This window comes from Hemiscyllium ocellatum, chromosome 30, assembly GCF_020745735.1.
Source record: "Hemiscyllium ocellatum isolate sHemOce1 chromosome 30, sHemOce1.pat.X.cur, whole genome shotgun sequence".
Taxonomy (NCBI): domain Eukaryota; kingdom Metazoa; phylum Chordata; class Chondrichthyes; order Orectolobiformes; family Hemiscylliidae; genus Hemiscyllium; species Hemiscyllium ocellatum.
This window is the reverse complement of record NC_083430.1, coordinates 43,482,226-43,508,401: the sequence shown is the minus strand read 5'-3', so window position 1 is coordinate 43,508,401 and position 26,176 is coordinate 43,482,226. Positions and strand designations below refer to the sequence as shown.

The 26,176-nt window shown below is 42.9% G+C and overlaps 1 protein-coding gene across 4 annotated transcripts in view; it reads right to left on the bottom strand.

Moving 5' to 3' along the window:
• Positions 1 to 3,279: 3,279 nt before the first annotated feature.
• The window catches only part of luzp1 (leucine zipper protein 1), a 158,758-nt gene continuing 135,861 nt past the window's right edge, over positions 3,280 to 26,176 (bottom strand). For all 4 annotated transcript variants that reach the window (XM_060847694.1, XM_060847691.1, XM_060847693.1 and 1 more), the window contains exons 3-4: positions 16,159 to 16,380; positions 3,280 to 9,580 (exon numbers count right to left, since the gene is read on the bottom strand). In XM_060847694.1, coding sequence (XP_060703677.1) covers positions 9,542 to 9,580; positions 16,159 to 16,380 — 261 coding nt within the window. In that variant the 3' untranslated portion in view covers positions 3,280 to 9,541. The remainder of the gene's footprint in view (positions 9,581 to 16,158; positions 16,381 to 26,176) is intronic.

The following is a 26,176-nucleotide window of genomic DNA, read 5'->3' as shown; positions in this document are numbered from 1 at the left end:
CAACCCATCCATGCCAACCAGATATCCCAAATTAATCTGGTCCCATTTACCAGCACTTGGTCCTCTATACCCTTCCTATTCATGTACCCAACCAAATGCTTTTTAAATGTTGCATTTGTACCAGCCTCCACCACTTCCTCTGGCAGCTCATTCAATACACGTACCACTCTCTGCGTGAAAAAGTTGCCCCTTGGGTCCTTTTTAAATCTTAGCCCTCTCACCCTAAACCTATGTTCTCTAGTTCTGGACTCCCTCAGCCCAGGGAAAAGACCTTGTCTATTTATCCTATCCATGCCCCTCATAATTTTGTAAACCTCTATAAGGTCACCCCTTAGCCTCCAACACTCCAGGGAAAACAGCCCCAGCCTATTCGGCCTCTCCCTATCATTCAAATCCCCCAACCCTGGCAACATCCTTGTAAATCTTTTCTGAACCCTTTCAAGTTTCACAACATCCTTACTATAGGAGGGAGAACTGAATTCCACACAATATTCCAAAAGTGGCCTAACCAACGTCCTGTACAACTGCAACATGACCTCCTAACTGCTATATTCAATATTCTGGCCAATAAAGGAAAGCATACCAAATGCCTTCTTCACTATCCTATCTACCTGCTTCTCCACTTTCAAGGAGCTATGAACTTGCACTCCAAGGTCTCTTTGTTCAGCAACATTCCCTAGGACCTTACCATTAAGTGTGTAAATCCTGCCCTGATTTGCCTCTCCAAAATGCAGCACCTTGCATTTATATAAATTAAGCTCCATCTTCCAGTCCTCGTCCATTGGTCCATCTGATCAAGATCCCGTTGTACTCTGAGGTAACCTTCTTCACTCTCCACTACACCTCCAATTTTGGTGTCATCTGTAAACTTACTAACTACAACTCCTTTATTAAATCCAAACCATTTATATAAATGACAAAAAGTAATAGACCCAGCACCGATCCGTGTGGCACACCACTGGTCACGTCAACAAGATCATTTGGCCTTCTGACGTTTTGATGGAGGGAAGGTCATTGATGAAGCATTGATTATATTAGCTATATTAAGGCCTGGAAGATACTTGGGTTGCTTAAATTCAAGGAGTTGACCCAGCACATTTCCTGTGCAGTCCAACCAAATTTCCCCACCATCCTTCACCCCCTCCTTTCTCCTTAGTGCTGGAGACAGTCACTAGATAAATCTGGAAGCTTTTAAACACAAACAGTTCTTGCTGCAAGATCATCACACTGCATTGTTCTTGGAAGGAATGACGAATCATCTCAGATTTAATTCACAAGATGCTGATTGGCTGCAGCCTCTTCCTGAATACATCACTCTTCTCTAGGAGGTCTCCTTGAACTGAGAGATAGCTTCTGAATCAGAGGATTAGCGGCCTCATGCTGTCTGGAACGCTCTTATTTTTGTGGGAAATTCTTCTACTTTTGCCTCTTCATTTCTAACGCCCTCCCCCTTTTCCCAACAGTTAAATCCCTCACCCATGTACTCTTTTTTTCTAGACCGCAAAAAAAAACTGGCAGAAGTACTTAGCTCCAAGTACACCAAGTCACGGGGGGATTGTGGCATAGTGGCTTAACAGTCTAGTCAACAACCCAGATGTGGGTTCAAATCTCACAATGGTAGCAGGGGGACATTCCAATTCACTTACTTAATAAATCACAGAGAAGGTTGCTAGCCTCATCATTTTATAGTCATACAGCATGGAAACAGACCCTCGGTCCAACCAGTTCATGCCAAACATAATCCCCAAACTAAACTAGTCCCATCTGCCTGAGCTCAGGCCCATATCCACCCCAAACATTTCTTATTTATGTACTTATCGAAATGTCTTTTAAACATTGTAACTGTACCCACATCCATCACTTCCACACACAAACCACTCTCTGTGTAAAATAGTTGCCTCTCATGTATTTTTAAAATCTTTCTCCTCTCATCTTAAAGATATGTCCCCTAGACTTGGAATCCCCCCACCCTAGGGAAGACACCTGCCATTCGCCTTATCTACACCCCTCATGATTTTATAAGCCTCTATAAGGTTACCCCTCAGCCTCCCATGTTGCAGTGATAAATGTTCCAGCCTATCCAGCCTCTCCCTCAAATGCAAACCTTCTATTTTGGTAAGGAAACTATCAGATGATAGAAAAACTCAACTGGTTCATTAGCATCCTTCAGAGAAGGAAATCTGCTGTCTTCACCCAGTCTGGATGTGGAGGTACTTGTGTTGGACTGGGGTGGACATGGTCAGAAATCACACAACACCAGATTATATTCCAGTGGAGGGCTATTCCTATTTCTTGTGGTATTATGGGAGTTTCAATGTGTACCGTGCCACAGCATGACAGGAAACAAATCAAGTCCATAACTTTCTGATGAAGGGCTTTTGCCCGAAATGTTGATTGCTCTGCTCCTCGGATGCTGCCTGACTTGCTGCGCTTTTCCAGCACCACACTAATCTTGACTCTGATCTCCAGCATCTGCAATCCTCACTTTCACCTAGATTCCAACAGGTTTGTTTGAAATCACTAGCCTTTTGAGCGCTGCTCCTTTAGCAGGTAAAGACTTCCAAATAAACCTGTTGGACTATAATCTGGTGTCATGAGACTTCTGACCTTGTCCAAACAAACGGGATCCTGAACAGTTCTGTGGAGAATTATGGATTTGATTTGTTTCCTGTCACCCTGTGGCATGGTACACTTTGGAACTCCTGTTATACCAGAAGAAACAGGAACAGGAGTAGGCCTTTCTGCCCCTCCAGTCTGTGCTGCTATTCAATAAGATCATGGCTAATCCGACATTCCTCATGTTCACTTTCCTGCCAGTTCCCCATAACCCTTGATTCCCTGACTGATCATGACTCTGTCTTTCTCAGCCTTAAACATCTACAGGAACTCTTCCCCATAGCTCTCTCTGGCAAGGAGTTCTGAACACTCACAATCCTCTGAGAGAAGACGTTCCTCCCTCTCTCAGCCTGAATTTGGTACCCCTGAATGATTATACCGCCTGGTTGTAGATTCTCCCATGAGGTGAAATATCCTCTCAGCATTGACCCTGTCAAGCCCCAAAATATTTCATCCAGTTCACCTCTCAGTCTTCTCGACACCAGTGAGTAGAGTCCCAACCTGTTTGACTGTTGCTTATAAGACACTCCCTCCATACCGGGGATCATCTGAGTGAACCTTCTCTGAACTGCTTCCAATGAAATGGTACTGTTTGTTAAATAAGGTGCCAATTGTATTACTTTGATTTGCATTCCAAAAAGACAAACATATTATTACCAAATATTTTATGGTTATATTTTTTTTAATTGTGCAGTGGACAGTTTACAGTCAGGAGGAAAACATGCAGAGGCTCCGTAGGAAGAGCAAATTTGGTAAACATGCACTGGACACTAAATGTAAGCTGCTTGCCCTGAAGTTCTTGCAGATGCATGAGGAATAGACCAGTACAGTATGGTATCGCAAGCCATTTAAAATACATAGAATGCATTTTTCCAAATAAATAATGTTACTGTAACTACTTTTGTCACACATCATATTATGACACTTACGGTCTTTTGTTTTAAACTATTAAAATTGCTGCTTCGAAAGGAAATCTTTTACATAAAGCCAGTCCCTGACTATGTGCATCTACGCAGTTAACAGGCACCAGCGCTGCTTAACTGAATGTCACTGCTGTACCAGTCTATAATGGCTCTGAAATTACACTGACTGACATTTCCCTTTCTATCATTATAGTGGAGGGGTTAATCTCCTTAAAGTGAGAGGAATATTGCCCTACCTAAAACAGGAGAAAGAGAAATGTCAGAGCAACACATTGATATAATTTCAAGGCCAGTGTGAATTAAGGCTGTAATGCTATTCAACATTATCATTATCTTATTTTAAAATATCTTTTCAATATATCATGATACATTTTATATGACATTTTTAGACGCAGTTCGTAGGAAAGTACAATTGTGCAAGTTTTGTTCTACAGAAGTGAGCGTTTTCTGCATTTCATGGCTTGGCTAATCACTGGGATGCGTGCAGAGTGAATAGCACACTTGAACGCATTATGGCGAAGCCATGCGCCACGTTCCCAAACATCCTTATTCCCAGCTCCAGAGATTCATTCCAGTGAAATATTACACCAACGCAGCATCACTATAGGGTAAATCTGGTCCACGGTGGAGGAGCCACATTAGAAGAGGCTGAAACTCCAAGATCTTCCACTAAGGGCGCCCTTTTGAGCTGAAATACTCACAGGAGTGTTGAATCCAGCTGCTGTTGTCTTATTTGAGAAGGCTGGGCAAAACTCAGGACACCAACGAGATGGAAAAGTACAGGACAGTCAAAGTAGGCCAAACCAGGTAGCAGGCATAAAATGGCACCAAGCTTTGGTTTCCAAAGCGTGTTAGTTGTAGGGAAGACTGAGGGGAGAGTGTGATGACTCACACATCTGAAGTCAGGAATAGGAACAGAGCTGACAACATTCTGCTTGACATCAACGTGGTGAAGGTGCTGAGGACAAGCGACCAGAATGGGGGAATCGGATTTCAAAAATGTGGACTGAATTGGAGAGATTACCTGAGTTTGGTGAAAAGGAAACCATCTCGTGTTTCAGAGAGTCGTGAAACGTTCTATTTGACTGTCATCCACTTTCACTTTGCACTCCTGACACATGCCAAAACCTCTTCAAAGTGTGGCTTAACTTCAAGTGTAGCTTTTTGTATAAACACAAATATGCTGATACTCCACAATTCCGTTGTAGCAAAGGGACCGTCTCTAAGGATAATGTTCATGATGCATTGAGGTTTTGTTTTGAGCATGTCCAATACAAATGTGAAAGTTTTATTTAGTAGTATCCAAGACAAAATCTATAGTTGTATCCTTTAAAACAAGGCCTGCTTCTGATGTCATCTGTTCTTTTTTATTAAATAAGGAGGAGCTAGATTTTGTATGGTGGTGTAAAAACAATGACTGCAGATGCTGGAAACCAGATTCTGGATCAGTGGTGCTGGAAGAACACAGCAGTTCAGGCAGCATCCAAAGTGCAGCAAACTCGACGTTTCGGGCAAAAACCCTTCATCAGGTATTGGGCTTTTGCCCGAAGCGTCGATTTCGCTGCACTTTGGATGCTGCCTGAACTGCTGTGCTCTTCCAGCACCACTAATCCAGATTTTGTATGGCACAGAGTGAGTTTGACAAAGTATTCAAGCAAGATAGCCATTGCTATTCTGCTGATTTTGTCTTTTGGGTTGATGCAAATACTGTGAATATTACTCTACTGTTAAGAAACTAAATACAATGAAGAGGAAGATTTTATTTTGGCAGTTCAGCCTACATTTCCTTCCCCTTTCCGTGATTGGACACAATTTCCTGTTCATTGGTGGGTGGACATTCACAAATACCTCAGCTCTCAACCTAGAGCTGTTAGACAAATGAAGAGGGTGTCTATGTAATTCTTCTGGTTTTTGGTACTACACTTTCTTTCCTTCAAATTAAAAGTCTGACGTTTTCTAAGTGAGTTTGGTTATGCAGGGTACCTCAGTTGATGTATGACATGGGTTTAAAACATGTTTTTTTTTCATTGGGAAAGAAAATTGAGGCAGTTCATGTTGGCCAGAGAAGTTCTATAATGATACAATATAAACGTACATTTTAATTGGATAAATTTCTCTCTATTTCTGTTTTGGGTGGACCCACATTGTGGGCTCTGCCAATTGAAAAACAAGAAATGACTTGGAGATATAACCTGGACGTGGTACACTGGGAGCTATTATCTCAACTTTGTTTTACTAGGGAGAATGTCTAGATTTATTTTTTTTTCTTTATTCATCAATATTAAACCTGTGACAAGTCCTCATTATTGAGGTCACCTAAATAGCAAGAATGAGGAAGAGAATGAGGGATGGGAGAAAATGCGATAGCTCTTCCAATTGAGCAAGCATAAGTGTGACAGTTGAGTGGCCTCCTCCTGTGCTGTAAGATTTTATCACAATTGGACCTGGCATCATCTGCTTAGAAATAGCTGCCATCCAGAAGCTGCCATTTAATGGCAAATGCTAATTGAACCAGGGATCATCTGCAACCATTACCCAGGGACTAAGCTATTCTTGGATCATGCACAAGTCAAGGTGGTGAGTGTCAAGAGCTTCAAGGTGGTAGCCCACCACCTTCTCAAGGGCAACTAGGGACGGGCAATAAATGCTGGCCCAGCCTGCAATGCCCATGTCCGATGACTGAATAAAAGAGAAATTTGATCATAAGAGGCCCACAGTGACCCTACGCTTGCTGTAGATCATGCTATGGGCATAGGGATGATGAAATACAATCACAAGCTTTGTTGTATAGATGCCAAATTGTAGTCATTATTAAAATAGAAAATTTGTTTGTTTTTTAAATTGTTTATTGTGCCCCACCACTAACCCCCTTATCCCGAAGCTGCTAAGTCAGGCTGAGATTTGTGCTTAATGTTGACTGTCATCATTCATGAGCTCACCCAATCGTCAGGTCTCACTCGAGCCTCTAATTGGTTATTTGACTGAGCAATACATCACAGTCCAGCTCGATCCTATCCTTGGGAAAAGGCCTTAGGTGACAGCAGTGGTCATAGATGGCAAACAGAGGGTAAGCTGCTCCAGAAGCTGAAACCATCCAAGAATCTCCTCACTGAGGTGATAAGTTTGGAATTTTTACTGCACACTATTTAGAAGATACTCAATTGAAAGTGGGATTGTGATTCTTCTAGATTTTCTGATCTATTAGTGAGAATTCATTTGAAGAGTAAGGATGGTTCTTGTCCATAGAATGTTCAGAGGCAGCCGCAAAATCAAATCTTAGTTATCAATTGTCAAAGAGGAAAAAGGTTGGGACGCTCAGAAAGCTTTTTGAATTCTCTTAACGATTTTTATTTTTTCATTATGGCACAAAAGGAGGCCATTCAGCCCATCCAGTCCTTGCTGATTCTATGGAGTGGCATAGCGCTGCAGACACTGTTGAAAATTCCTCCGACCTACCCAGACATCTATTTGTCTATTCACTCAGAGAGCGTTCTATCTGATGCTGTCTTCACAGGGGTTGGCCATGCATTCGGGAGCCACTATGCAGCAATGAAGACCTAGTTGATTTTACTTTATTCCATTTCTTTACTATCTAACTTCCTCAGTCACTCACACAGACCCATGATGAAAGTTCCAATTGCTGTCTCTGATAAAACATGCTAATTTTCCAGTGAACGCCTTTGTAAAGGTCAGACTCATGCCCACACCAATATTGAGGTGCAATTTGTAAACCAAATATTGAATATTCTTTGTTAAAATTGTGACACTTCCACCAGGTTTCTCAGACTTTGACCTGATTGAATGGATTAATTGCTTAATTGATGATGGTATCAATTATCGCTTTGGGAATTATTTATTACGGTTGGAGGGCCAAATAGCTGACTGGACATATAAACTTTCACAGGTTTACAACCTGAGCTGAGGTTACACTCGGAGATTTAATAAAAAATGAAACTATTTAATATCCTCCAATTTTTCTGGGCAGATATGATTGTGTTCCACCAATTGTTAAAAGTAATTGGGATATATACTGCTTGTTACCTTGATCGTGAACTTCACATAAATCACAAAGTTGCCTTCAGTTTCCTGTTGGTGGATGATGTGGGGAGATTATGTTCAGGTATATTGGCTATTCCTGAGGCAGTTCTGAGTATGAAGAATCTACTATTGTATCGCTATGATGTGTCTTCTGCTTCCAACAATAATTTGACCTGAACCAAAAGTTAATATTAATTTTGCTAAAGGTGGATAACAAACCCTTCAAATATGCATTGGCAAATTGAAAGAGTGTGGTTTTCCCGGGCATTTGCAACAGAGCTACCTTGTCCTTAAGAAAGAGTGGGATTAGGAAGATGCACGTTGTAAGGTGCACCAGGTACATGCAGGAAGAGCATCCTCAATAATCACTGAAGGCTGACTACCTATCGATGAACACAGCCAACACTGCAGAGATAAGGTGGGAGTGCTTCGTGTGAAGCTGCAGAATCTCCTACACGTTCAAATTCATCACTGGGGAGGGGGGTAGGAGGCTAGTGATATCATTCTGGCTCACAAACATGACCAACTGATTTCAGACTGAGGTGGCACAGGTGAGCAATGTGGCGATTTTGAAAGTCTAGAACCTGACTCTTCTCGGAGGAGAAGAGACTGTTGGTAGAGGATGTAAGAATGGCTGTTTCAGTTTGGGGCTGGGAATTAGGTCAATTATAGGAGGAGGGAAAGAAGAGATTCAAATTCTACAAAGGTTTATCAGAGCTGTGAGGGGTTTTAACTCTCACGGGTGTAAAGCGCTAATGGGGATGGGTTTTCTGTGCAGTGTGGCTCCTGTTGATAATAACTGCTTCCTCAATGTTAGGGAGTTGTGCTCTTATGAAACGCTCTTTAGCATTTGGGTTGACTGTGGCTAAGGGCCATGATGTACTCCCCCTGTGCCCTTCTCCAGGGGAAGGAGAGTGAGGGGGATATTGGAAGCATTTTGATAGAGGAGTACAAGAATGTAAAAACCTGGAAAAGACCAGTGCAATTTATCTAGCTGGTGTCACTATGGAATGGCTGAGGGGAGGATGTCAACGGTCAATCATTTCGAATTACCTCAAAGACAAGGAAGACGAAACTCTTAATCGCAATTAGCACTTTGCTGCTTCTTCCTGCTCACTGCATATACAACATAAAAAACAGAAGTTAGAATGGCCTTTGATACACTAGTAGCCATAAATGCTAAGGATTTGATAAATAGTAGATTGAACATTCTGATCCCCTAAAGATTCCTTTGACCTTTAACCTTTAGAGGCCATTCTAACTTCCTTCAATTTGTACACAGCAAACTCGTGATTGTGGTACTTAGGCATATTTTGGTTTACCTTGTCTCCCCTGCTGCTTTTTTTTAAATAAAAAATATTTTCAAAAGCATTTGTCTAAACTTTCACTTAAGTACAAAGAACAGTTATATACATACTGGTAGCTTGTTCAGCACCGAATGATACTGCTACACTGGTGGGGGCTATTAACACTCAGAGGCCCTTAACGATTCTTTTTTTCAAATCAGATATGCATAATTGTATAACTTTCACTTCAGGCAATCCACTACTGAATGACTGAATTGACCTTAGAACTTTGGATTCTATTGCATTAATCTGGATTTCCTGAGCGTTTTACTTCCCGCCGAAAGTAACTCCAAGGGCATGTGACTCCAGCCAGGCTCAGCGAATTTCTCACAGGCTCTATCTTCAGTTCAGTCCACACCGTGACAGAGGAATAACCAATCTCTCCTTCCCCCGAGAGAGATTGTTAACTGTTGCCTTTTCCCCACCATTCTCTATCGCAAACAGCCAGTAGAACTATTTCCAAATGTAATCATTTCTAGAAAAATATAGGTGTAATATGATTGCTTTAGTTCAGAGAGTGTACAGGATGAAAATGATCCCTATATTGCAGAAGCTTATACAGTGCTTTAATTAACACTAAAAACTGTAGTGTGACCGCTAAGGTCAATACCAGAGGCTTCACCGTCGGGACGTCATCCTTATTTGTGAGAGAATGCCCTGGAAATCAAAGGAAGACAATGTTAGTGCTTTGTTTGCAAGGTGTAAGGTGTTGTTTAGTGTCGCATTTTCAAATATTCTCTCTGTGGTTAACTGGTTCTAGTCTTTGAGGGTTAAGCATTTGGTTTTATAGCCTTGCGAGAAGGCAACTATTAAGAGTCTCTGGCTCTTTCAATTGACATTCTTTTGAAAACCCAAGCTCACTGTCACCTTTTCACGATGTCTTTGCCTTCTAATACCTGTTGCAGTTTTAATTTTGTCCCATATTCTGGAAAAATGCGTATGTGTACATATGCTCATACATTATTTGACCCACCATCGGAGGCAGTTGGAATTAGAATTGAAAATATTTCAATAGCTCTTTCAGTGTAAGTATCTGAGATATAATGTATATCTTACACAGCAGGGCTTCTCTCATTTAATTAATAAACTCTTCATTTATTAACAAAATGAGCATAAATGGATTAAAACGGTGACTGGATTATATACAGAATGGAGACCTAAACCATTCACAACTACTTCCCAAACTTTTGCCACTGTGACCCCATTTGAAGGCTTCAAAGCTATCACTACCTCTTGGTGTGTGTGTGTGTGTGTATAGCAGAGGAATTATTGAAAAGGGGGTGTTGGGGTTGTCCATTGCTATGTTGGAGCTCACAATATCAACAGCTCTGCTCGTGTCCCCATTTTGATTCCTGCCTTGTGTCACCCTGATTTACAGAAAGTACTGGAAGTTGAAGTTTTAAGACCATAAAACCACATAAGGAATAGAAACAGGAGGTGGCCGATCATGCCCTCAAGTCTGCCCCAACATTCAACAGGATCATGGCTGATCCAACATTCCTCACACCCACTTTCTTGTCTTTTCCTCCAAACCCTTGATTCCCCACAAATCAAAAATGTATCCATCTCAGCCTTATATAGAGGTTCTGTAGAGAAGTCATATCAGATAGTAGAAACATGAACTCTGTGTTTCTCTCCACAGATGCTGGGAGTTTCTCCACCAATTTCTGTTTTTATTTCAGATTTCTAGCAGTCAGTGTTTTGCTTTTGTTGTAAGTTGAAGGTTCTTATCAATCTCTGGGGGCGAAAGTGGAAGGTAACTGTTTAAAGCTATTTGGTAAATGGCAACTCTTTGAATACTGAAATCACTGGCACATGCTGAGATACCCGCTGATAACAGGATTAAGTTTATATAAATGATTTGAATATGAACGTAGGAGGTATAATTAGTAAGTTTGCAGGTGACACCAAAATTGGAGATGTAGTGGACAGCGAAGAAGATTACCTCAGAGTACAAAGGGATCTTGATCAGATGGGCCAATGAGCCGAGGAGTGGCAGATGGAGTTTAATTTAGATAAATGCGAGGTGCTGCATTTTGGGAAAACAAATCATGGCAAGACTTATACACTTAATGGCAAGATCCTGAGGAGTGTTGCTGAACAAAGAGACCTTGGAGTGCAGGTTCATAGCTCCTTTAAAGTGGAGTCTTAGGTAGATAGGATAGTGAAGAAGGCGTTTGGTATGCTTTCCTTTATTGGTCAGAGCATTGAGTATAGGAGTTGGGAGGTCATGTTGCAGCTGTACAGGACATTGATTAGGCAACTTTTGGAATATTGCCTGCAATTCTGGTCTCCCTCCTGTAGGAACAATGTTGTGAAACTTGAAAGAGTTCAGAAAAGGATGTTGTCAGGGTTGGAGAATTTGAGCTGTAGGGAGAGGCTTAATAAGCTGGGGCTGTTTTCCCTGGAGAATCGGAGACTGAGGGGTGACCTTATAGAGGTTTATAAAATCATGAGGGAAATAGGTAAGGTAAATAGACAAGGGTTTTTCCCCTGGGGTAGTTCCCCTCCAGAACTAGAGGGCATAGGTTTAAGATGATAGGGGAAAGATTTAAAAAACACCTAAGGGGCAACTTTTTCACACAGAGGATGTTGTATATATGGAATGACCTGCCAGAGGAAGTGATGGAGGCTGGGCCAATTACAACATTTAAAAGGCATCTGCATGGTACATGAATAGGAAGGATTTAGGGGGATATGAACCAAGTACTGGCAAATGGGACTAGATTAAGTTAGGATGTCTGGTCAGCATGAATGAGTTGGACCAAAGGGTCTGTTTCTGTGTTGAACATCTCTTTGACTCTCTCAAATCCAAATATTGAAATCTATATCAAACTGAATAGGGTGCTGAAGCCTCGTCTGCCAAAATATAATTGAATGCAATGATGTTTTATAGTTAAAATGCGACAAAGTTGAAAATCAAAGACATCTGTTTTTGGATACTGTGGAGGAAAGGGACAGGCACACAGCTGAAGTTTTCATCCTGCAACTGTGGGGTTCGACAGAAGACTACCACACTTCACAAAGGGCCAGCATTAAGAACAAAGTATGAGTTTAAGTTGAAATTATATTTTGTTAAGAAAAGTTAGTCGGTTTAGAATTTGTGAGTTAGCGACTCTGGTGCCAAAGTGTCTGGACTAGACAGGCAGGAGGCTGGAAGAACACAGCAAGCCAGGCAGTATCAGGAGGAACAGGCAGGAGGCTGGAAGAACACAGCAAGCCAGGCAGTATCAGGAGGAACAGGCAGGAGGCTGGAAGAACACAGCAAGCCAGGTAGCATCAGGAGGTGGAGAAGTCAACGTTTCAGGCATAACCCTTCTTCAAAGGGTCTGGATATCTGTTTGGTTCACAGACATTTTAATGAGGTTTTACAACCCCGAATTGTGGAGCTGTGGGTTAATAATTTAGATGGAAATCTGCCATCCTTACATAGTCTGGCCTACATCTGCCTCCAGACTTTAACTGGCCTCAGAAATGGTTCTGGTAAGCTACTCAGTTTGAAGGCAATTATGGATGGGTAGTAAATGCTGTCCTTGCTTACATCACATGCAAGAATAAAGAAAAGAAAACAGTCTTGTTTTCTCTGATGTGGAAGTTGTCATATCAGTTATCAAATCGTATTCCAGAAACATGACATTGAACACACAGAAAGGTCTTTCTCTGGCCTTACACACCTTGAGGAGCTGTTAGCCTCAGCAATGATATGCCTGACTTCGAGAGCACTATAATGTCAATACAATGCAACCTCCAGCTGTGGTTTGGTGCAATATAGGGCACCCCGGATCCTCGCTCTGGCTGCAGGAAAGCTGGGGGGAGGAGGGAGTCTTACCTGGTGAGCTGGGGTGAGGGTGGAAGAATGCCTCAGGTAGAGCCCAGCTGACAGTATTCCGCAGGGGGTTTGGCAGAATTCCTGCTGTGCTGGTAATAAACTACTTTTGCGATTTTGGACTCTGCTCTTCTGCCAGACTGACTCTCCGGGCAGGAAGACGACACCAGGCTCCATTTGGGGAATGTGATTCTGACAGGTGTTCCTGGCATCCCAGTAGGGAGTGGGAATGGGGTATGGAGATGGATTTAGTGTAGGACTGGGCAGGATCCCCCTCCACCCAACACTTAAACTCGACCACCAACCCGTTTCACCAGCCAAGGAAGGGAAACTATCCTGACACCCCAGGTTAGTGCATTTGCTGTTCCTCCTATGAAAAGCATTTAGTCCATTGGTTCTTGTACTGTAGCAAATGAACTGAAAACAAGTGTGTTTCCTAGGAATAAGGAACTTGATTGAACTGGGCTTTGTACTTATACCACCAAAGGCATTACTAAAGAAGGAACTCCCAGATGGTCCAGAGGGCAAGCAGAAAGAAACCTACTTTGCCAGATGATTTGGAAACACCATTCCTCCCCTATCAGCATCCGGCACACACACATGACTAGATCACCAGCAATCCCATCAGTTTTCCCCTCTCTGTAGATATGATCCTTCTGTCCATTTGAAACATAGGACAGCAAACAGCTTCCCAAAGTGGGGATCAGAAATCCAAGTGGAGCTACCATGAAGCTCCTACTGATATTAAACCGAGACCCCCACTGACATGGGTCTCCCCCACCCCCAACAATTCTTACTGGGGTGGGGGCTTTGGACAATTTTCAAATCTCAACATGTGGTCACAATAGGACAAACCTTAAGACTGCTGTAGAACCCCTTCAGTCATTTAATCACTAATCTATGGCTTGTGGCTAACCCCTCTTACTCCCACCCCTAATACCCTCCGGTAAATAATGATGCAGCAATCAAAGAGTTAAACTCATTCAGCTGCTGGGGAGGTAATGCCTCCACTGGAGTTTTGAAGAGAGTTGGGATTCTTTCGAGTACCAGGTGAAATAGACAAACAGACAAAAAAAAACGAGTTTATTTCAGACTTGCTCTCTCCTTGCAAAATCCCTGATGCATCTTAAAAAACAAAGCTGGGAGATGAATCAGAGGTTGCCTCCTTTTCCTTTTATATTTTGTTTAACTTTCCAGTTGATTCAGGAAATAATTGGGTGGTTAATGGGCCCTCGTGTTTAAACAGGCTCAGTTTGGTAAAGCATCGGTCTAAAGAGGGCGGTGAATCGAAAAGCATCAGCCAGATGTGGCCAGCTGAACGTCACTTGTGTCTGCAAGGCTGCCTTTGACATTGCATAACACACATTCCACACATAGCATGCGTGCACAGGCCCAATTATACCCAGAGAGCTGTATCTTGACAGCTTTAAATGCAGAGGTATAACATATTACATAGTCACGTCTGCTGCTGGGCAACTCTTTCAATCATTCCAATGTAATGCATTCTGTGGTTAAACAGAAATTAATGGAGTGGAGGCAGCAACATGATCAAGGGGTTTGAATAATGTCTGGCAACATTCTTTCAAAACCTCAAATGTCCTGCAGCCTTGAGTTTAAGTTCCAGACTTGTTTAGATTATTTAAAATGTCCACAGATTTCCAATTTAATTACTGGCTCTCAGGCCGTGCGTTTGGAGCTTTACGGTTGTGAGTTCACTCGCTCTGTTGTTGCTAGGTTGTTAGATACTAGGGAGAACTCCCTTGCTGTTCTTTAAAATAGTGCTACTGGATTTGTTTACATCCACGTGAGCAGGCAGAGGTGGCCTTGTCATTATACTTCATTCACAAGCCTGCCCCTCTGTCAGTGCAGATGTCTCTCAGAACCCTGCACTGGAATGTTAGCCTTGGATCTTGTGTCATGAACTGAAGTGGATCTTGAGCCTGAGACCAAGTGTAGCTGCAACTAAGTCACAGTAAAAGGCAAATCTAATTCCTGGAGATTCCAGGGGGTGTTAAGGAATACTATCCTTCCTTTTATTGTCAGCTCCTACTGAGAAAACCAGCCATAGTTTAGCAGCAACTAACGTCTAACAACCTAGCAACAACAGAGCAAGAGAACTCACAACCAGAAATGTCGAAACACACAGCCTGAGAGCAAGTAAAGAAAATGGAAATCTGTGGACATTATACATAATCTAAACAAGCCTGGAACTTAAACTCAAGGCTGCAGGACATTTGAGGTTTTGAAAGAATGTTACCAGAGATCATTCAAACCCCTTGATCATGTTGCTGCCTCCACTCGAGTGCATGATTAGAAAGAAGAGAAAAGGAATTCTTCACAGCTCTGCCGACCTCCACCTATATCAGAACCAATGATTGGGGGCTTCTATTTTATTGCTGATTGGAGGAGCTTTGTCTGCAGCATTTTCATAAAAGCAGTGATTATCTGCAAACTAAAGTACTTCCTTTGTACTGGGCTTTGGGATGCACCGGGTAACTGGACAAACGCAAATTTCTGACTTTTTCCTTTACACAATTCCCTGCTTTCCCAAATCCCAGGAGCAATTGGGAGCCAGCAGAGCAGTCCATATAAATCTGTATCATTTTAAAATTCATTCACGGGATGTGGGTGTCACTGGCCAGGCTACATTTACTGATTGTCCAGAGACATTGAGAACCAACCACATTGCTGTAAGTCTGGAGTCACATGTGGGCCAGACCAGGTAAGGATGGCAGATTTCCTTCCTTGAATGACGTTAATGAACCAGAACCAGATGGGATTTTTTTCCCCTAACAAATGTTCCACAGTCAGGAGACCCTTAATTCCACCATTTACAATTGCAGGAGTGAAACGCTGGCCTGGATTAGAGTGGTACTGGAAAAGCACAGCAGTTCAGACAGCATCCAAGGAGCAGGAAAATCGATATTTCGGGCAAAAGCCCTTCATCGGAAACACTGGCCCCAGCACATGACCTGTGTTTTCTGAATCTAGCAAGAATACCACTAGACCATCACCTCCCCTTGTCTGTTATATAAGAAATGAACAGAAGCATAAACTGCATATTATAGAAAACCTATTGGGGAAGGAATGAAGAAATAACAGAAGATCTGTAAATGGAAACAGCATCTCAATAAAAATGCTTGCTGTTTGATGATTTATGTAACAATACCCCAAGGGCTTTCTTTGTATTTGCATTTTGAATACAAATTGAAGACCTTAGGAGTGGTTAAATGCATTAGTCAGGAGCAAATATAGAGTGGAGGAATGGGTCTGGTTTGGAGGGTAGATGTAGATGTGTTGGGCCGAAGGGCCTGTTTTCACACTGTCGGGATTCTAATTCTAATTCTAATAAGAGTGTGGAATTCTTTCTAGCCCTCCCACCAATTCACCACCCGCAATGGGTACATACTAAAGGGGTCTTCTCCTCAGTCCTGGGACCACTCTGATGGGTGGGACTGCCTGCAGGGTTCCTCCTCAGTTCAAGTTTCACAGATTGCCTCTTGTCCACAGCTTCACTCCTCGGCATTCGCTCTGTGGCCATATCTGACAGGATCTGCTTCGCTATTTCTTTTCGCTTTGACAGCAGGCTGGAGTTGAGAGCAGAGTGCGTGTCTGAGCTGTCCTGTCCTGCCTGGACAAAGGGAAGGTGTTAGTAAGAAACATATGAACACAACCCGCAGCTTTAGTAAAAGGTTGGAGTGGGGGGTGGGGAGGGGTGGGGGGAGATGGGTCGGTGTGCAATACGTTGCAAACATAATTTGAAAACATTCCTTTTATATTCGCTTTTTAAATATATGGAATGTCAGAAGACTGTATGAGAACTGATTTTAATCATTTAGCAGTGCTCATTTAAATGTGAACTTAAAATACTTATTCTGATCTCCTAATACACAAGCACAAAAGTAAGAAACTGTAAGAAATGTCAATGTGTCACACACTGGAATGTAAAAGGAATCTTGTACAGAGCACAGGCACAGATCTCCTTTCCAATTTGGTATTGGATTAGCATCCTCACATGGTTCAGCCAGCATTTCATTTTAATCTTCATCTTCAGAGTTTCTTTTCTCTCTTCCTCACCTTTCAGTAAGATACCCCTTCACCACCCCCCTCCAAGTCATTGCAGATAGTGGCAGGGATGGAGCTGTTGGAAATACAGAGTCATAGAGTCATAGAGACGTACAGCATGGAAACAGACCCTTTGGTCCAACCCATCCATGCCGACCAGATATCCCAACCCAATCTAGTCCCACCTGCCAGCACCCGGCCCATATCCTTCCAAACCCTTCTTATTCATATACCCATCCAAATGCCTCTTAAATGTTGCAATTGTACCAGCCTCCACCACTTCCTCTGGCAGCTCATTCCATACACGTACCACCCTCTGTGTGAAAATATTGCCCCTTAGGTCTCTTTTATATCTTTCCCCTCTCACCTTAAACCTATGCCCTCTAGTTCTGGACTTGCCAACCCCAGGGAAGAGACTTTGTCTATTTATCCCATCCTTGGCCCTCATGATTTTGTAAACGTCTATAAGGTCACCCCTCAGCCTCTGACGCTCCAGGGAAACCAGCCCCAGCCTGTTCAGCCTCTCCCTATAACTCAAATCCTCCAACTCTAGCAACATCCTTGTAAATCTTTTCTGAACCCTTTCAAATTTCACAACATCTTTCCAATAGGGAGGAGACCAGAATTGCATGCAATATTCCAACAGTGGCTGAACCAATGTCCTGTACAGCTGCAACATGGCCTCCCAACTCCTGTACTCAATACTCTGACCAATAAAGGAAAGCATACCAAACGCCTTCTTCACTATCCTATCTACCTGCGACTCCACTTTCAAGGAGCTATGAACCTGCACTCCAAGGTCTCTTTGTTCAGCAACATTCCCTAGGACCAGGATTCCCATCAGCTCTCTCTATACTAAGAAGTCAGTACCATTTTCAGGGTCAGGCTCCCTTTACATTCTGTAGGTAAGTACATTTCCAATCCCGATGGCCATCTCACATTTTGAGATGGGCCTTTTTTACATATTCATTCATGGGACATGGGCGTCACTGCCTTGGCCAGTATTTATTGCTAAACATCATACAACACCAGGTTTATTTGGAAGTACATGCTTTTGAAGCTAGCCACCTGATGAAAGAGCAGCGCTCCTAATAAACCTGTTGGACTATAACCTGGTGTTGTGTGACATTTAACTTTGTACACCCCAATCTAACATCCCAGTCTTTATTGGCCATCTCTAATTGCCCAGAGGGTAGTTAAGAGTCAACCACATTGGGTGTGGAGTCTCATAGGCCTGACTAGGTAAGGAGAACTGATTTCCTTCCGTAATGGATATCTGTGAACTTGATTAGTGAACCTCCTCCAAATACAGGAAGCTTACCTTCAAACCCCATTGATTTCAGGCTTTTCTGGGACTCCTGCAAGCTGGAGTTGGTTAAACTCTGCCTCTCACCTCACTTTGAGAATTCAGCTCCTTGCTTCATTTTTGGACCAAGGCTCTAATGACGTCGAGAGCTGAGTGGCACAAGCTCTCTCTCCCCCACTCCTTTTCCCCTCATCCATTTCTACCCTCCTTTTAATATAAGCAATAGGTTTGACCTTAAATTATTTGCAGACATTTTGTATGAAGACATGCTGCACCATTCAAATGTTGGCATTTGGTTTCTATAATTTTCCCCTCTGCTTCGTTATGAGGAACTGACCAGCAAGGAAAGGCATGGCTTCATTTAATATGACGTAGGAATTCCTGGAAGATCAAGGTGCCCTCCAACCAATTACATTTGCAGATCTCTTTGGAGAACAGGGTGAGAGTATTTTCTGTCTTTCTCACATGCTCCCAAATGTTCTCCCCTTGTGTTTAGACCCTGTGTGTGGTCGAAGGACTATAAGATTGTGGGACAATTCACTCACACAGTTGTGTTGCACTAGTGTGTGTGTGTGTGTGTGTGTGTATGCTGGGGTGTGTGATTGTATCAGCCTCCACCACTTCCTCTGGCAGCTCATTCTGTACACACACCACTCTGTGTGAAAAAGTTGCCTCTGAGGCCTTTTTAAAATTTTAAAATTTAAAATTTCCCCTCTCATCTTAAACCTATGCCATTTAGTTTTGGAGTCCTCTACCTTGGGAAAAGGACTTAGGCTATTCACCCTATCCATGCCCCTGACCCTTGGCAATTTACCCTATCCATGCTCCTCATGATTTTATAAACCTCAATACGGTCACCCCTCAACCTCCAATGCTCCAGGGAAAATATAACCCAGCCTATTCAGCCTCTCCCTGTAGCTCAAACCCTCAAATCCCAGCAACATTCTTGTAAATCTTTTCTGAACTCTTTCAAGTTTAACAGCATCTTTGTTATAGCAAGGAGACCAGAATTAAATGCAGTATTCTAAATGTTGCCTAACCAATGTCCTGTACAGCCACAACATGATCCCAACTCCTGTACTCAGTGCACTGACCAGTGACAATGTACTGACAAATGAACCAAAGCTTGCCAAACGCCTTTGTAACCACCCTCTACCTCTGGCTCCACCTTCAAGGAACCATGCAACTGTACCCTTAGGTCCTTTTGTTCAGCAACACTCCCCAGGGCCCTACCATTAACTGTATAAATCCTGCCTTAATGTGCCTTAACAAAATGCAACACCTCACGGTTATCAAAATTAAACTCCATTTGCCACTTCTTGGTCCATCTGATCAAGGTGCTGTTGTAATCTGAGATAACCTTCTTCACTATCCACTACACAACCAATTTTGGTGTCATCTACAAACTTACTAACCATACCTCTGAAATTCCCATCCAAATGTAAATCTTTAATTCTGAACACAACATAGAATTCTACAACATCAGACCATTGTGATTCTAATTTTCTTTCACCACATGCTAGTCTGAACCTTTGTCTTCATGGTTTTACTTTTGGACTGTTCTTCCATTCACACTCTCTGTGGGTCATTGTTTTGTTACTTGATGACCACCTTATTGTTTTTCCTGCATTCCCTCTGTGTGAACAGAAAGTAAACCATTAAATGTCTACCTTCCTTTTGTTCCAAAGGAGAGTCATCCCAGACTCAAAACATAAACTTTATTTCTCTTTCTACAGATTCTGTCAGACCCACCAAGTATTTTCAATGTTTTTTGTTCTTATTATAATAATAGTTTCATATATAAACACCAACAGTAAAATGGGATGCCTTTGGAATTGTAGTCTTTTTTAAAAGAACACTGCATTTGCAACTACTCCTCACAGTGGATGGTTTCCTCCATTTTCTCCTTATCAAGTATTGTTTATATGCAAATGTTTATCAAGTAACTCTCTCCAGATGATTCTGCTTTTTTTAGAAGCAGACCCATAATCACTCCCACCTTGAAAGACAAGGGGAACAGATGCAAGGGACGTCACCACTTGAAAGTTCCCCTCCAAGTGACACAACATCCTGACTTGGAAAATATTCCTGGTGAAGGGCTTTTGCCTGAAACGTCAGGTCTCCTGCTCCTCAGATGCTGCCTGACCTGCTGTGCTTTTCCAGCACCACATTCTCGACTCTAATCTCCAGCATCTGCAGTCCTTACTTTCGCCCTTTGAATGAATAGTCTAGGCCATCTTTTGCTGCAGAGAGTTCCACAGGCTCACCACTCTCTGGGTTTGATCCACTATTTGTGTTGGAGGCCCCAACATTCATGTAACGACAGATGAAAGGCTCCCAAAGTCTTTCTCTAAGAGTGAAGTCAGGCTGTTCACTAGCCACAGTCTCATTTGAAGTCTTTCCCCAAACAGAAGGAGTTGGAAGGGGTGGTGATCCATTTTCTTGAATCACAGCGGTCTGTTTGGTGACAGTACACTCACAATGCTCATTAGAGAGGGAGTTCCAGGATGCTGACCCAGTGACAATGAAGGAATGGAGGGCTAGTTCCAAGTGTGTCACTTGGAGGGGCACATCCGGGAGGGGGAGAGTTACCTGGACGCTTTGTTTCAGGAGGCAGTCACACCTGGGAGATTAAGTAATTCACATTCAGCTAGTGATCAGGCACATCAGAGTGTGACTGTAAGTGACAGGGGGAACCTGAGTTCAGGACTGGAGGAGCCTCAGCCCTTGACTTTGTCCAACAGATATGAGATTCTTGCTCCCTGTACGGATGAGGAAAAGGGCTCTGGACAGGATGGGCCAGCTGACCACGGCACCATGGTGCAGAAGGCCATTCAAGAGGGGGGAGCAAATAGACAAGTAGTGGTAATAGGGGATTCTATAATTAGGGGGACAGATAGTATCTTTTGCAAGCCAGATCGGGAGTCTCGCATGGTGTGTTGCCTGCCCGGTGCCAGGGTGCGGGACATCTCTGACCGGCTTGAAGGGATATTGGAGCGGGAGAGGAAGGATCCAGTTGTTGTGGTCCACTTTGGTACTAACAACATAGGCAAGACTAGGGTGGAGGACCTGTTTGGGGATTACGAAGCATTAGGCAGGAAATTGAAGTACAGGTCCTCAAGGGTCATAATCTCCGGATTACTGCCCGAGCCATGTGCCAATTGGTATAGGGATAAGAAAATTAGGCAAGTAAATACATGGCTAAGGGATTGGTATGGGAAAGAGGGATTCCACTTCATAGGGCATTGGCATCAGTTTTGGAACAGGGGAGATCTGTACCGTTGGGACGGTCTCCACCTGAACCGATCAGATGCCAATGTTCTAGCGAAGAGGATAAATAGGGTGGTCAGTAGGACTTTAAACTTCTGAGTTGGGGGGAAGGGAAAGTGAAAGCGACAGGGAGTATGGAGTTAAATGGAAAGATAAGCAGCAGGATAGCATGTGTGCAGGCGGATTTAAACTCGAGGCAGACTGGGAATGCAGCAAAAAGGAAGGATAACTTAGGACATCTTATGACTTCCAATATCTCTAATGATCAAGTTAGCATTAAGGCACTTTACCTGAATGCTCGTTGCATTCATAACAAAGCAGATGAACTAATGGCTCAGATCATAGTGAATGATTATGATGTGGTAGGCATCACAGAGACATGGTTGCAGGGGGGTCAGGACTGGCAGTTAAACCTCCAAGGATTTTTAACTTATCGAAAAGACAGGGAGGTGGGCAGAAGGGGTGGGGTTGCCTTGTTAGTTAAGAACAAAATTAAATCTATAGCACTGAATGACATAGCGTCGGATAATGTGGAGTTTGTGTGGGTGGAATTGAGGAACCACTAAGGCAAAAAAACTCATAATTAGAGTTGTGTACAGACCTCCTAACAGTGGTCAGGACCAGGGACGCAACATGTACTGGGAAATAGAGAAGGCATGTCAGAAAGGCAAAGTCACGGTGATCATGGGAGACTTCAATATGCAGGTGGACTGGGTAAATAATGTTGCCAATGGATCCAAAGAAAGGGAATTCATGGAATGCCTACAGGAAGGCTTTTTGGAACAGCTTGTCATGGAGCCCACAAGGGAGCAGGCTATTCTGGACCTAGTGCTTTGTAATGAACCAGACTTTATAAAAGATCTTAAAGTAAGGGAACCCTTAGGAAGCAGCGATCATAATATGGTAGAGTTCAGTCTGCAGTTTGAAAGAGAGAAAGCAAAATCGGATGTAATGGTGTTACAGTTAAATAAAGATAATTATGAGGGCATGAGAGAGGAACTGACAAAAATAGACTGGAAACAGAGCCTAACGGGGAAGACAGTAGAGCAAAAATGGCAGGAGTTTGTGGGTATAATTGAGGACACTGTACAGAGGTTGATCCCCAAGAAAAGAAAGATTATCCGTGGAGGATTAGACAGCCATGGCTGACAAAGGAAGTCAGGAAATGTATCAAAGAAAAAGAGAGATCCAATAAAGTGGCCAAGAACACTGGGAAATCAGAAGATTGGGAAGGCTACAAAAACAAACAGAGGATAACAAAGAGAGTAATAAAGAAGGAGAGGATCAAATATGAAGGTAGGCTAGCCAGTAATATTAGCAATGATAGTAAAAGTTTCTTTCAATACATAAGAAACAAATGACAGGCAAAAGTAGACATTGGGCCACTTCAAACTGATGCTGGAAGCCTAGTGATGGGAGATAAGGAAATAGCAGGAGAACTTAACAAGTACTTTGAGTCAGTCTTCACAATGGAAAACATGAGTAATATCCCAACAATTAAAGGGAGTTAGGGGGATGAGTTGATTATGGTTGCCGTTACAAAAGAGAAAGTGCTAGAAAAGCTAAAGTCTTAAAATTGATAAATCTCCTGGCCCCGATGGGATACACCCTAGAGTTCTGAGAGAGGTAGCTGAAGAAATAGTGGAGGCATTGGTTGACATCTTTCAAGAGTCACTGGAGTCAGGGAAAGTCCTGGATGATTGGAAGATTGCTGTTGTAACCCCCTTGTTCAAGAAAGGATCAAGACAAAAGATGGAAAATTATAGGCCAATTAGCCTATAATTGTTGGTAAAATTCTAGAATCCATCATTAAGGATGAGGTTTCTAAATTCTTGGAAGAGCAGAGTCTGATTAGAACAAGTCAACATGGATTTAGGGGGTAAGGAGAGGTCATGCCTGACAAACCTGATGGAATTCTTTGAAGAGGTGACAAGTAGGTTAGACCGGGGAAACCTAGTGGATGTGGTCTATCTAGACTTCCAAAAGGCCTTTAATAAGGTGCCACATGGGAGGCTGCTGAGCAAGGTGAGGGCCCATGGTGTTTGAGGTGAGCTGCTGGGATGGATTGAGGATTGGCTGTCTGACAGAAGGCAGAGAGTTGGGATAAAAGGTTCTTTTTCGGAATGGCAGCCGGTGACAAGTGGTGTCCCGCAGGGTTCAGTGTTGGGGCCGCAGCTGTTCGCATTATATATTAATGATCCGGATGAAGGGACTGGGGGCATTCTAGCGAAGTTTGCAAATGATACGAAGTTAGGTGGACAGGCAGGTAGTACTGAGGAAGTGGGGAGGCTACAGAAGGATCTAGACAGTTTGGGAGAGTGGTCCAGGAAATGGCTGATGGAATTCAACGTGAGCAAATGTGAGGTCTTGCACTTTGGCAAAAAGAATAAAAGCATGGACTACTTTCTAAACGGTGAGAAAATTCGTAAAGCCAAAGTACAAAGGGATCTGGGAGTGCTAGTCGAGGATTCTCTAAAGGTAAACATGCAGGTTGAGTCCGTGATTAAGAAAGCGAATGCAATGTTGTCACTTATCTCAAGAAGGTTGGAATATAAAAGCACCGTTGTGGTACTGAGACTTTATAAAGCTCTGGTTAGGCCCCATTTGGAGTACTGTGTCCAGTTGTGGTCCTCACACCTCAGGAAGGATGTACTGGCACTGGAACGTGTCCAGCGGAGATTCATACAGATGATCCCTGGAATGGTAGGTCTAACATATGAGGAAAGGCTGAGGATCCTGGGATTGTATTCATTGGAGTTTCGAAGATTAAGGGGAGAACTTAATAGAAACGTACAAGATAATACATGGCTTGGAAAGGGTGGACGCTAGGAAATTTTTTCCGTTAGGCGAGGAGACTAGGACCCATGGACACAGCCTTAAAATTAGAGGGGGTCAATTCAGAACAGAAATGCGGAGACATTTCTTCAGCCAGAGAGTGGTGGGCCTGTGGAATTCATTGCCGCAGAGTGCAGTGGAGGCCGGGACGCTAAATGTCTTCAAGGCAGAGATTGATAGATTCTTGATGTCTTGAGGAATTAAGGGCTACGGGGAGAATGTGGGTAAGTGGAGTTGAAATGCCCATCAGCCATGATTGAATGGCGGAGTGGACTCGATGGACCGAATGGCCTTACTTCCACTCCTATGTCTTATGGTCTTATGGTATGTGCAGGTGGTAATGTTCTTTTGCCTCTTGTCCTTTTAGATAGAAGCCACCATGCACCAAAGTTGGATTGGGTGCTGATCAAATAGACTGTTTTGTCCTGGAAAGTGTTGAGCTGCGCCAGTGTTGTTGGAGCTGCACTCATCCAGGGGGATGACAGCATTCCATCAGATCCCTGAGCTGTGCCTCAGGGATGGAGAATTATTTCCTTGGTTGATGCCTCATCAGCAAGTCCTTCTCTACTCCCCCATTACCAGCGTACTGTGACTGCAGTGTGTGATCTAAGGATGTCCAGAGACAAATCACTCAGGTCACTGTAACGTCACACGTTATAGCACCATGAAGGAGAAACAGCAGTGTGATCACAGAGGGATAGAAATGTTGCAGTGCAGAAGATGGCCATTCAGCCCATCGTGTCTGCATCGATCAGCACTGAGACTGGGCTCTTCATCATGTCACAAGCCATTCTGATTTGGAGTTAGATTACCCTCTTTCCATCGTCTCTTGGCCAGAATCTTGGGTGTTTCTCCATGACAACATTTTGACAAAACCATCAACATTGGAACTGCAGCACTTTCAGGAGATGGCTCACCATCCCCTAGAATTTTTGACAGGGAGAATGAAAAAGGAGAGTATTTAAATGGTGAATGGCTGCAGAATTCCCAGATCCAGACAGATCTAGGTGCTCTAGTGCACAGGTGACTAAAAGTAAATTATTAAAAAGCTTAAAGGAATGCAATCCCTATGCTTCAATTATGTGACGCACTGGTGTGATCGCAACTCAAATACTGTGTGCAGGTTTGGTCTCCATATTTAAAGAATAATTTAAATGCATTAGAGGTGGTTGGGAGGAGGTTTACTAGATTAATACAATGGCTTGTCTTATGAGGAAAGATTGGACAGGTCAAGTTTGATTTCACTGGAGTTTGCAAGAATGAGAGATGGTTTGATGGCGTTTATAAGATCCTGAGTGGTCTTGACAAAGTAAATGTGGAAAAAAGTGTTCTCTTGAGGCCCGAATGAGGAGGAACAGTTTTAAAAGTAGCTGAGAGAAGGAGAATGTTTTTTTTCTCTCTTCAGTAGGTCATGTGACTTTGGAACACTTCCTCAGAAGGTGGTAGAGGCAGGGTCTTTGAATATTTTTGTTTGGATTGAGGGTTATTGGAGTCTATGGGTAAGTGGAATTCAGAACACAGCCATGATTATGTTGAACGATGGAGCAGGGTTGATGGGCAGAATGGCCTATAGCTCCTAACTTGCATGTTCGATTGACAATAAACATGACCACACCACATCTACAGAATCACTAAATGTAAGAAGCTGAGGAAAAAAGATGCTTTGCTTTCAGTTTGGAACCAAATTGCTGTCACTCCTGTTAAACACCGCAAGAAAGGACTCATGGTGGATTTTGCTTCGAGTCAGTGAGAGTGTGATGAATGACTGCATTAAGAATAATATTGGTTTTGGCATTGCCAGAATAATTAAAATTCCTGATTTGCTCTTTTCTTTCTTTTACTAATGAGCTTTTTCCTCCCAATAAAGACATTTCCATAAATCACTTGAGACAAAATCAGCTTCTGCAGATTCCCTTTATTAGGGAAGGGTTAAAGCAGATTATCAACAATG